Source organism: Penaeus japonicus, unplaced genomic scaffold (assembly GCF_977035675.1).
Source record: "Penaeus japonicus unplaced genomic scaffold, GWHDUDI00000001_assembly GWHDUDI00000003, whole genome shotgun sequence".
NCBI classification, from domain to species: domain Eukaryota; kingdom Metazoa; phylum Arthropoda; class Malacostraca; order Decapoda; family Penaeidae; genus Penaeus; species Penaeus japonicus.
Genome location: NW_028234405.1, coordinates 15,104,868 through 15,117,367, shown reverse-complemented (window position 1 = coordinate 15,117,367; position 12,500 = coordinate 15,104,868). Strand labels below are relative to the sequence as shown.

Below are 12,500 nucleotides of genomic sequence, written 5' to 3'. Positions count from 1 at the left end.
GCCATATGAACAAAGGGAGTACCAGCCAATAACTACCATGATGCCTGCATAGCTTCCAGTGATTGCAGTGTGTCTGTATATAGTACTGTGTAGTCCATGTATAGTCCTGCAAGATGAAACTTTGACAATTTTTTAAAGAGGATAAACAAGCTTTATTTTTATCAGTATATACATGATGGAGGTTTATAGGCCTTAAATGGAGTACCAAATGGTTCAGAGGCCACAGAAATTGCCTGTCATTGTGACACTCAAATTACCTCATTACTATAGATTATTTTTGTGAAGTAAAGTTACTAAGCTGGACAGTAGTCATCACAAGCAAACTACTGACATGAAAATTGCATGTATTGATAGTGCAGACCTTTTCTGAATAAATACTCATGTGCTGTTGCTTAAATGATGGATGAAAATGGCTGAAAATCTTTTATTGTTCCCAGTTTTGATCTTGGTTAAATGGAAATAGAAATCTTTGTTTAATAATTGAATATAGACTAAAAATATAAACATGATATTAAGTACACAATTTCTCTGTTGACACAATGAATGGAGACATTTATTTATCTAAAATGCTTTAATATCCTAAAATGCTATAATATCCTCTTTATAGAATAATAAAACTGGCCTATAAGACTTTTCCTGTCAACACTGAGAAAATTCTTCATACAAATTTTGTTTTTAGAATATTTACCACTAGTTGTTTAAGAGCAAATTGCATGGTAATGATGTTTTTTTTATGTGATATGTATTAAAAAGAAATATAATGTAAAGATAGTATCAATAATATGTTGTTTCTTGACTATCCTTATCATCATTTGCAAGAATCATTGATATACTCTTTCAAATAAAGTCTATTGTGATTAATATTGTATAAAATGCAAAATCAATTAGTGACAGGAAAACAAGAAACTCTTGATCAGAGTAATTTTGTATTATGTATTTTCCTTTTGTGTATTATTGTGTAATCAAATCATTTTGTATTTTGTATTTTCCATTTTTTTATGACTGTGTGATACATACACATCAAAAGTACTTTTTCATTGCAGGCAGTAGACCGACTTCTGGCTGAAGAAAAAAGTTCCAAAAAAATGTCAAAATCAGAAGTGGCAGATAGTGATGGAGGAAGTTTTGAAGAGAGCAAGGAAGGACAACCAGCAGGCAATATGAATGAACATTGCTGTAATACTGCATCTCCAGTAAAGAATAAAAAAAAATCACAAATAACAGATCTCAGAAAGTATAGCACTGAACAGATTAAGGTAATGAAGCCTTCCAATAATATTGATAATTCCTTTAAGAACATGAAAATAAGTGATGCAAGTTTTCTCAATGACTTGGATGGACGCAACGCTTGTTCAGTGTGTGGAAAATCAAGGAAATATTTTTGTTACACATGTCACATTCCACTGGCCAATATAGCAGACAAGATTCCCAAACTCAGGGTAAGTTTAGTTGTTTTTCCTTGAAATTTGTTAAAATTTGTCATTAAAATAAGATTATCTGTTTTAATTGAAAGAGAATTGTAATAACAACAACACTGTAATTTTTAAAATATATATTTACAGTTGCCATGTAAAGTGGATGTGATCAAGCACCCTCGAGAGATTGATGGGAAAAGCACAGCAGTTCACGCAGCAGTCATTGCTCCAGAAGATGTACAAATCTACACTTATCCTGACATCCCAGACTACTCTAGTGAGGGGAATGTATGTAATGTTTTTCATTTGTATTTAATAATGTTATAAAAAGATTTACTAGCTAGATGGAATTTCAGGGTGAGGTTCATATGCAAAATTTGACTTAATAGCTAAATTTGCAATTTTCTCAAGAGTATAAGTTAACAGAAGTAAGTTTTCAGTGGTTATATCATTATCTATAGCTCAGATTTATGGAAGATTAATATTTAGAGTATTTTTTTATTGAGGGAACTGCAGTTCATTCTATTACCTTAGAAGATGTATTTATATTGAAAAGGAGCTGCTTCACAATTATGCAACATCTAAAGAGATAGCAATGCAAACCAAACCCACAGCTATTACTCTTGTTATTTCAATAGGTTCTTCTAATATTTCCTGATAAAGAAGCTATCCACCTAGAGGACCTATGGGCTTGCCTTGAGAAACAGACCCACAGACGGTCGCAGGAACCGGAAGTTAAGCGAACCAAACCTCAGCTACCATTTACCAGAGCCTTGTTCATTGACTGCACTTGGAATCAGACGAGGAAGATCTACAACGATGAGAGAGTTCAAGGTTATTGTCAAATTATGAATGTTGTGCTTGTTATACTTTTGTAATCTCTGTTTGCATAAGATGTAAGATACAGTTGGATCAATAATAGAGAAATTGGCAAAGTTTACTTACCAATGATGACATACGCTATTTCGTTTATAGTGATTTTGTCCTTTGTTTTACAGGGTTACAGTGTGTTGAACTCACATCAAGGGACACTCTATTCTGGAGATATCAAAGAGGAAAGCCCAAATCGTACCTGGCAACCATTGAAGCAATCTATTACTTTATTGTAGATGTTCACACTAATGTACTTAAGCAAGAGTATCACCATGAATATGATGATTTGCTGTTTTTCTTCAAATATATGTTTGAAAAAATTCATTCCATATATGACAAAGATACACTGAGAGCTTATAAGGATGTATAAGTTTCGTGTTTTAATTTTTTTGTTATGTATATGTGTTTGTGTGTGTGCGTTTGTAGTTAAAATATGTATCTCCTTGCTTATAAGTTTACATCAAGGTATAAATATATGTAGAGATATTTAAGAATATTGAATATTGATGATATATATAAGTTAATATTTTGTAGAAAACAAGAACAGACAATATTCATATATGAATTGTATGTTAAAAAAATGATAAAGAATAAAATAAAGTTTCAATGTTTTGATGTGGTTAGACCAATAAAAATGTTTAGATATGGTACATGAAGTAGAATTTAATAATAACCCAGATCAAATCAATCAAGGGATTGCTTAGTTTACTTCTAAATAGTATTTGATTATAGAGCCTCCTTACCTCTTTTACTGAAGAAATTGAAAGAAAGAAAAAACTCCCCTGAAAGTTCTTTTACTAATAAGAGTGGCAAAAAAGGTGAGTGGGAGAGTGAACATAAGGACATTTAAGAAATACATTAAAATGAGCGAGTCAAGTAGAGGAAAGAGAGGAAGGGAATATCAAGGAAAGTGGGAGAGATTGGGGACAGTGTAAGGGAATGTTGAAATATGCATGAGAAGAATGGTAAGAGGATAAAATAGTGAATGGTGGAATGATGGGCCAATTGAATTGGTTACAAATAAAAAGAATGACTCTTACTGCTGCATTAGAGATAGGTGCAGTTGATCATATGAAAGATACAGGGTAAGGAAGGAAGAGAAGAGGAGTATGAGGGAAGCAAAGGGAAGAGTTGATGCAAGGTGGATGGTTGCATTGCTAAGAATTTGGAGAATAAAAGAAAATAGAGCAATAAAGAATTCATGCCAGTAGAAGGAAGGAAAAGCAGTGAAAGATAGGAATGGCCTTGTGTTATTTCATAAGAAGGCAATCAGCAAGATATTGATAGAAATTCTGAAGGTATGAAGGCAAAGACAGCATCTGTAGCAGGTGGAGGGGAGACCTATGTAAAGCAAGAGAAAGAAGACCTGATTATGAGAATGGGAACAGAGAAGGCTCTAAAGGAAATTAGCTTAGGTAAGCCAAGACACTGGCATGGATATGGACAAGGTAAATGACAGATTATATCCTGGAGCCTATGGGAAGCTTTCCCAGTCTACTAAACAAAGTGAACTAAAGGAAGCTATCTTGTAGTCCTATCATGCAGTACCTTAGGTGACCAGGGAAAACCATTATGTTGAAGTTGTGCTGTGAAAAGCAAAGAAAAGGCAAGCCGAAGTTGGGGGGAACCTGACCTGGACATAAACTCACAAAAAATCAGGGCAGCCAGAAGAAAGTTGGCACAAATGGATCTGGGGAAAGTATATGATAGCCAGAAGTTATATATAAATATATATGGCAGTGGTAGAATTAAAGAGATAATTAAAGAGTTTCTATGATAATGGTAGAACATGTGAGAATGGGAAGTATGGAGAATTATTCATTTGAAGTTATGATGGATCTTTAATGGCTTGGATATCTCCATGGCTATCTATTTTTTTTATATGAGTGTGGTAGTGAGGTATGTAAATGAAATATATACAGCAAGAGGAGTATATCTTATAAATGATACTAAGTATGTTTGAGAGATAAAACTGGCACTTGTAAGTGACTCCAGAAAAGTTACAATAACTATGCAAATTTAAATTTGAAAAGTGGGAGAGAAAGAAGTTGTGAATAAATGTAGATAAGAGTAAAATGAGGAGGCATTGAAGAGTAGCAATGGTTGAAGAATCAAGGCATGAAAAGAGTGGAATTGCAGGATACTGGGTGTGAGGACAAAAAGGGGGTGTGCTGATTGTAATTTATGCATTTATGCAACCATCCCTGATAAGTGCTAAGATGGATGTATGTAAAGGTTCTGGGGAAAAGAAATTATTTAGACCACGTTTGACCCTATTCACTTATATAGGGAACAGTCAGAGCTATGTAATGTATGTATGTGTGAAATAAGGAGTAATATATTTGTGTATTGAGAATGAAATATCACAGACCTCATTGACATTAAAACCAAAATATACAATACAGAAAAATGGATCATAGCAATTGCTTTATATGAAGTGAAATATACTCCCATAGAAAGCAATAGCACGCACACCCTATTTTCCAACATACAGAGATGAATTGATTACTTGAATTAATCAAAGATTATGATCATGATAGAAATACAAACTGTAGTTAAAACATATAAATTAAATTTTTTTTCTAAAAATATGGAATACATACACATCAGAAAAGGAGAAAAAAATAACATAAATATCCATAAATCATAACAACCGTTTTTGGTTGCACAGTGTTAAACAAGAGAAATTGGCAGCATAGAATAACTACACTAGAACTAAAAAGAATAAGATTAATGACAACTAGATATCCGTGGGAATGCAGCATTTAAATCCGCATTCCAATTACAAGAACGCCGGCCATTGCCTCAAGTCCAGACAACAACAACAGTTATACGAACGGTTTGACGGCCCATGGGTAGGCGTGCGGCGATGTCATACCCAATATGGTAAAAGCTGAGCTTACATCGATTTAAACATTGATTTGAAACATCATATTGGTATCTTATCACCCCAGTTTAAAGCAACAAAACCCAAGGAAGTAAGATCTGCTTCGGAATATGGATGACAAGCAAGAGGAATATGTAGTTAGACGTAGAGGGCAAGGCAGGAGCGGCGATAAAGGCTCAGCGGGTTTGACAGGTATTTTGGAGTCGGATTTGTTTATCTGTTGGTACTAATCTAATCTAACTCATATAATATGCTTCGTATTTCATCAGGTCATATTATGAAGAGAAAATATGTATTTTGCCTAGGGTAATAGTTTAAGGCATGGGTAGGTCATTACCCAGCTCAGTGTCTATTATTGGATAATAAAGTAACAGTATTGCATGTGTAAACTTTAAATCATACCAGATGCATACAAACACACAACACAAACACACATATAGACACACACACAACATAGACACACACACACAACATAGACACACACACACAACATAGACACACACACAACATAGACGCACACACAGCATAGACGCACACACAGCATAGACACACACACAACATAGACACACACACAACATAGACACACAACATATACCCACAACATATACCCACAAACAACACACACATACACCACACACACACAAACACACACACACGCACACACAAACACACACACACACATACACACAAACACACACACACACACACACACACACACACACACACACACACACACAACACACACACACACACACACACACACACACACACACACACCCCACCACCAACACAAACACACACACACACACACACACACACACACACACACACACACACACACACACACAACCACACACACACACACACACACACACACACACACACACACACACACACACCCACACACACACCCACACACACCACACACACCCCCCCCCACACCACACACACACACACACACACACACACACCACAAACCCACACCACACCACACACACAAACACACACACACAAACAAACACCCACACACACACACAACACACACCACACACACAACACACACCACACACACAACACACACACACCACACACACACACTACACACACAACACACACAACACACACCACACACTACGCACACACAACACACACCACACACACAACACACACACACTACACACACAACACACACCACACACACAACACACACCACACACACACACAACACACACCACACACAAACACACACAACACACACACAACACACACAACCACACACAACACCACACACACACACACACACACACACACACACACACACCACACACACACACACACACACACACAACCACACACACACCACTACACACACACACCAACACACAACACACACACACCACACACCACACACACACCACACACATCACACACACACCCACACACACACACAAACACACACACACCCACCAACACCACCACACCCCAACACACCACCACACACACACCACACACACAACACACACCACACACACAACGCACACCACACACAACAAACACCACACACACAACACACCACACACACCACACACACCACACACACAACACACACCACACACACAACACACCACACACCACACACACAACATACCACACACACAACACACACCACACACGCAACACACATACCACACACGACATACACACAACATACACACAACATACACACAACATACACACACAGTAAACACACACAACACACGCTCAAAGACGCACACATACATAGCATAAACACACCACACACCAGACACACACAACACATACACACACCACACACACTTCACACACACTACACACACCACACACACTACACACACACACCACACACACTACACACACCACACACACTACACACACCACACACACCACACACACTACACACACCACACACACTACACACACCACACACACTACACACACCACACACACTACACACACCACACAAACATACACACACACAACACACACCACACACAAAACACACACCACACACACAACACATACCACACACACCCCACACACACACTACACACACACCACACACACACACCACACCACACCACACCACACACACACCACACACAAACAAACACACAAATAAACACACACAGACACACACATAACATACACAAACTACACACACAACATATGCACGCATACACTACACGCAACACACACCACACACACCACACACAACATGCACGCACAACACACGTACAACACACACACAACATACACACATAGTAAACACACACAACACACAGCACACAATACAAACATAGCACACAACACACACACTACACACACAACATACACACAGCATACACGCACACACAACACACAATACACACATAGCACACACAGCACACTAACACACACAACACACGCAGGCAAACGATCACAACAGACACATGCAACACACACCTAAAAACACACAACACACAGACACACATACATACTCACAGCACACATACATAGTCACAGCACACACATTCACAGCACTCACAGACACTCGCAGCACACACAGACACTCACAGCACACACAAACACTCACAGCACACACACATACAAATACACACATACACACTTATACACATATACACATACACACATATACACATACACACATACATACACATACATACACAGCACACATACAGAACACACACACACAGAACACACATACATTCATAGCACACACACACACTCACAGAACACACATACACATATACATATACATACACATGTACATACACATATACATACACATATACATACACACCTACACACAACACACATGCAGCATATATGCAACACACACATGCACAAACACATGCACACACAGAGTCACAAACACCACCCACACTAAGAACATACACACACACAGACCACACACACAGAACACACACACACAGAACACGCACACAGAACATACACACACAGAACACGCACACACACACACATGTGCACACACATGTATACACATGCACACACACAACATACACACAGCACACACACGCAGCACAATACAAGCACACGCACACAGCGCAGTACAAACACACCCACACACAAACACACACATATGTACACACACAAAGATTTTTTTTTTTTTCTGAAAAGAAATAAGTAACAATTATTCCAGGACATGACAAAGAAAAACAAATAACTCACTTTCATCTGTTCTACCATATGAAGAACATGGTCATATTGCATGACCTCCAAACTATGAGTCATGGCCTAGTCAAATGCTATGACTGAGTGCATGACTCATAGTCACTCAGAAATACCTCATCAACTCAACACACACACTCACCACACATACACATACACTTACACACAACACACAAATAATACACAGACTTACACACAACACAACACGCTACACCAAACCACACACACAACACACCGCAACAGACACTCTACACAAACACAACACACATAATACACACTTACAGACAACACAACACACCACACCAAACCACACACACACCAGACACACAGTACAACACAACACAAGCACAACACAGTGCAATACACACACAAGACAGCCCAACACACACACCACACATAATCCACACGCACACCACACACATACACACATCTACACCACACACATGCAACACACACCAGACACACACAACACATACACACACCACACACTCTACACACACTACACACACTACACACACTACACACCACACACACACCACACCACACACACACCACACCACACACACACCACACACACAACACACACCCTGCACATACCACACACACCCAACACACATATCACACACAACACACAAACACACACAACACATATGCACACACAACACTGCACAACACACATCAAAGCTCAATACAGCAAAACACACACCACACACACACACACACACACCGCACTAACACACATCGCACTAACACACACACCACACATACATACACACACAACACACACACAACACACACACCAAACACATACATCACACACACAATACATACACCTAACACACAGCACACACACACAAAACACACAGCATGCACACACAATACACACACACAACACACACATAGCATACACACACAGCATACACACACACAACACATACACACGATAGATACACATATATATGTATATACAACACACATACAATACACATACAACACATACATACACAACACACACTCACAACGTACACAGGACAGCACAACACAGTCCAACACACACAACACAATACAGCATAACACACACACCACACACATACACGTACACATACACACACATACACATACACATACACACACATACACATACACATACACACACCACACACATACACACAACACAACACAACACACACACAACACACACCCATAGCATACACACACAACACATACACATACAACACACATACACAACACACACACACAGCACAGTTCAACACACACACCACACACACATCACACACACAACACACCACACACACACAACACACCACACACACACAACACACCACACACACACAACACACCACACACACACAGACATCCACACCACACACACACAGACATCCACACCACACACACACCACATACACACCACATACACATACATACACACAGCACAAACACACAGCACAAACACACATGCAACACACACATATCACTAACACAACACACATAACACACACAACACACACACAACAGAAACAATACATACACACACAAAACATACTCACATAATACATACACACACATATGCACACACAACACAGCACAACACACATCAAAAGCACAATACAGCATAATACACACACTGCACTAACACATACATGCAACACACACATAGAACACACATACACACACAACACACATACACACACATACACACACATACACACACACAACACACACATACACACACAACACACATACACACAACACACATACACACACAACACACATACACACACACACACACCACACACATACCACACACACAAAACACACACAGCATGCACACACGCAGCAGATACACATACACATACATATACATATAAAGCACACACACACAACACCTACACAACACACAACACAGCACAATACATACACAACACACACAACACAGCAAAACACACGGTATGCACACAACAGACAATTACACCTACACACAACACATCACACTACACATATACACACAACACACACAACATAGCACAACACACCACACACATACACACATCAAACACAGCATAGTACAACACACACACAGCACACATACACACACACAACATAGCATAATACACCAGACACTCGACACACATATACACATCAAACACAACATAGCACAACACACACAGCACAAATACACACACAACATAGCACAACACACACACAGCACACACACACACACACACACAGCACACACACAGCACACACATATACGACCTGCACACATATATACACACAGCACACTCAACACATGCACACACAACACATGCACACACAACACGCACACAAACACACAGACACAACACACACAACTCACACACACAAACAAACACACAACTCACACAGCACACACTCATAACACACACATATACACACAACAACACCCAAGTCACACAACACACCCATTCACGCACAACACACAAAACACACACACACAGCACAACAAAACACAAGTCACACAACCAACACACATAAAACACACACAACATACACATATAGACAAAACACACAACACATGTACATACACACAAAACAAACAACACACACATACATAGACACAAAACACACGTGTGTGTGTAGAATAAAGGCTTATTTCTCCCCTTAATTTTACGAGGATTTAATGAAATATGATGAATGAACCTGAGTGATCAATAGATCTATTGCTCCTGCAGAGGCTAAGCAAGATAAAAAGGAAGCTAGGCCATTGGGAGGTGAACATGAAGTTGTTAACCTTAAGCCTGATACATATTGGCTTACAAGGATTGTATATCTTCGAGGAATTGCATTCATTTACTGTAAGTTGTGAGGGGAATTGGAATTCATCATCACTAATGATATATATTTCTTTCTTTTTTAATATTAGATTGTCATTTTTACTTGGTATGTGTTTGAATTGATTGTATGATATTAGTGCTCAAGAAACTTCTACTTTGTATGAAAAAACAAAAGCTAACTTATTTCTTTAAATCTTATTACAGTTGTGGCTTTCCTTGTGGCCTATAATCAAAACAAACAGCTTATAGGTGATACTGGAATCCTTCCTCTTAAGTTGCACATGGAAGCCATTAGTAAACAGTAAGTCTTGAAGCTAAATATGCTTTGATATTTGTACAATTTGAATTTTTTTCTCTGTTTCCCTGATTTCTAGTGGTGTTTCTGATTTTTGTTTGAAGAAAGAATAGAAACTTAAACCCTTGTTTCTTTTCATGAGTGGACTCTTCTTATATGTTTTTATGTATATCATAAACTATTATTTATTGATTTTAAATATGCATTCATTAGGGTTGGCAGTGACTGGTGGAAAAGAATCCAAGCTGCTCCCACTCTGATATGGTTAGCTGAACCCTGGAATGATGTAAGGATTTTTTATATGTATTAGCATGTATTCCTGATAGTTGTATGGTTTCTTTTCTTCTGGATTGATTTTAATATATTTAGTTAATGTTTTTTTGGAATATAGTGTTTGCATGATTCTAGATGGTGCCAACTAGTATGTAGGATAAATGAATGAAAAATGCAATAAAAAAAAGTTAATTATTTTAAATAGCTTGATTTTTTCCTCATAATAAAGGTATCATAAAGATTTTGAATTAAAAAAGCATAAAAAGAGCTTATCTGTTTTATCTAAGGTTAATCACTGGCTGGATGGAATAGCAATGGGAGGGTTGGTCTTCTCTTTCATCATCATCCTCACTGGAGCAGCCAATGTCATCATTTTGCTCATTTTGTGGGTCCTTTACCACTCTCTTGTTGCAGTTGGTGAGTAAGTCTACTTGTTTATGGTTACAGTAGAGATCAAGGTAAATGATATGCTGTGTTTTTTGTATTGCTACAATACATATAACTGTTATTGATTCTGTTACAAATGTAACATAATATATATGTAAAAAGCTGATCATATGATTCAGATTGTCACAGTTTCATTTAGATGGACTGAATGTTTTACTTTGTTGATTTCCCACAGGTCAGAGATGGTATGGCTTCGGTTGGGAGTCACAGTTGTTGGAAACAGGATTGCTTGGTGTTTGGGGAGTCCC

The 12,500-nt window shown here is 38.3% G+C and overlaps 2 protein-coding genes across 3 annotated transcripts in view; both read left to right on the top strand.

The window, feature by feature from the left end:
- Window positions 1-2,938, top strand: part of LOC122268173 (tRNA-uridine aminocarboxypropyltransferase 1) — a 3,729-nt gene extending 791 nt beyond the window's left edge. For both annotated transcript variants that reach the window (XM_043038466.2, XM_043038467.2), the window contains exons 2-5: window positions 1,044-1,439; window positions 1,563-1,703; window positions 2,054-2,249; window positions 2,414-2,938. In XM_043038466.2, the coding sequence (XP_042894400.2) occupies window positions 1,086-1,439; window positions 1,563-1,703; window positions 2,054-2,249; window positions 2,414-2,658 (936 nt within the window). In that variant the 5' untranslated portion in view covers window positions 1,044-1,085 and the 3' untranslated portion in view covers window positions 2,659-2,938. The remainder of the gene's footprint in view (window positions 1-1,043; window positions 1,440-1,562; window positions 1,704-2,053; window positions 2,250-2,413) is intronic.
- A 2,155-nt stretch (window positions 2,939-5,093) lies between these two features.
- Window positions 5,094-12,500, top strand: part of LOC122268171 (lipase maturation factor 1) — a 31,748-nt gene continuing 24,341 nt past the window's right edge. The window contains exons 1-6 of the mRNA XM_086556320.1: window positions 5,094-5,367; window positions 11,136-11,258; window positions 11,442-11,538; window positions 11,746-11,818; window positions 12,093-12,222; window positions 12,428-12,500. The exon at window positions 12,428-12,500 is cut by the window's right edge and continues 163 nt beyond it. Of these exons, the coding sequence (XP_086412446.1) occupies window positions 5,286-5,367; window positions 11,136-11,258; window positions 11,442-11,538; window positions 11,746-11,818; window positions 12,093-12,222; window positions 12,428-12,500 (578 nt within the window). The 5' untranslated portion in view covers window positions 5,094-5,285. The remainder of the gene's footprint in view (window positions 5,368-11,135; window positions 11,259-11,441; window positions 11,539-11,745; window positions 11,819-12,092; window positions 12,223-12,427) is intronic.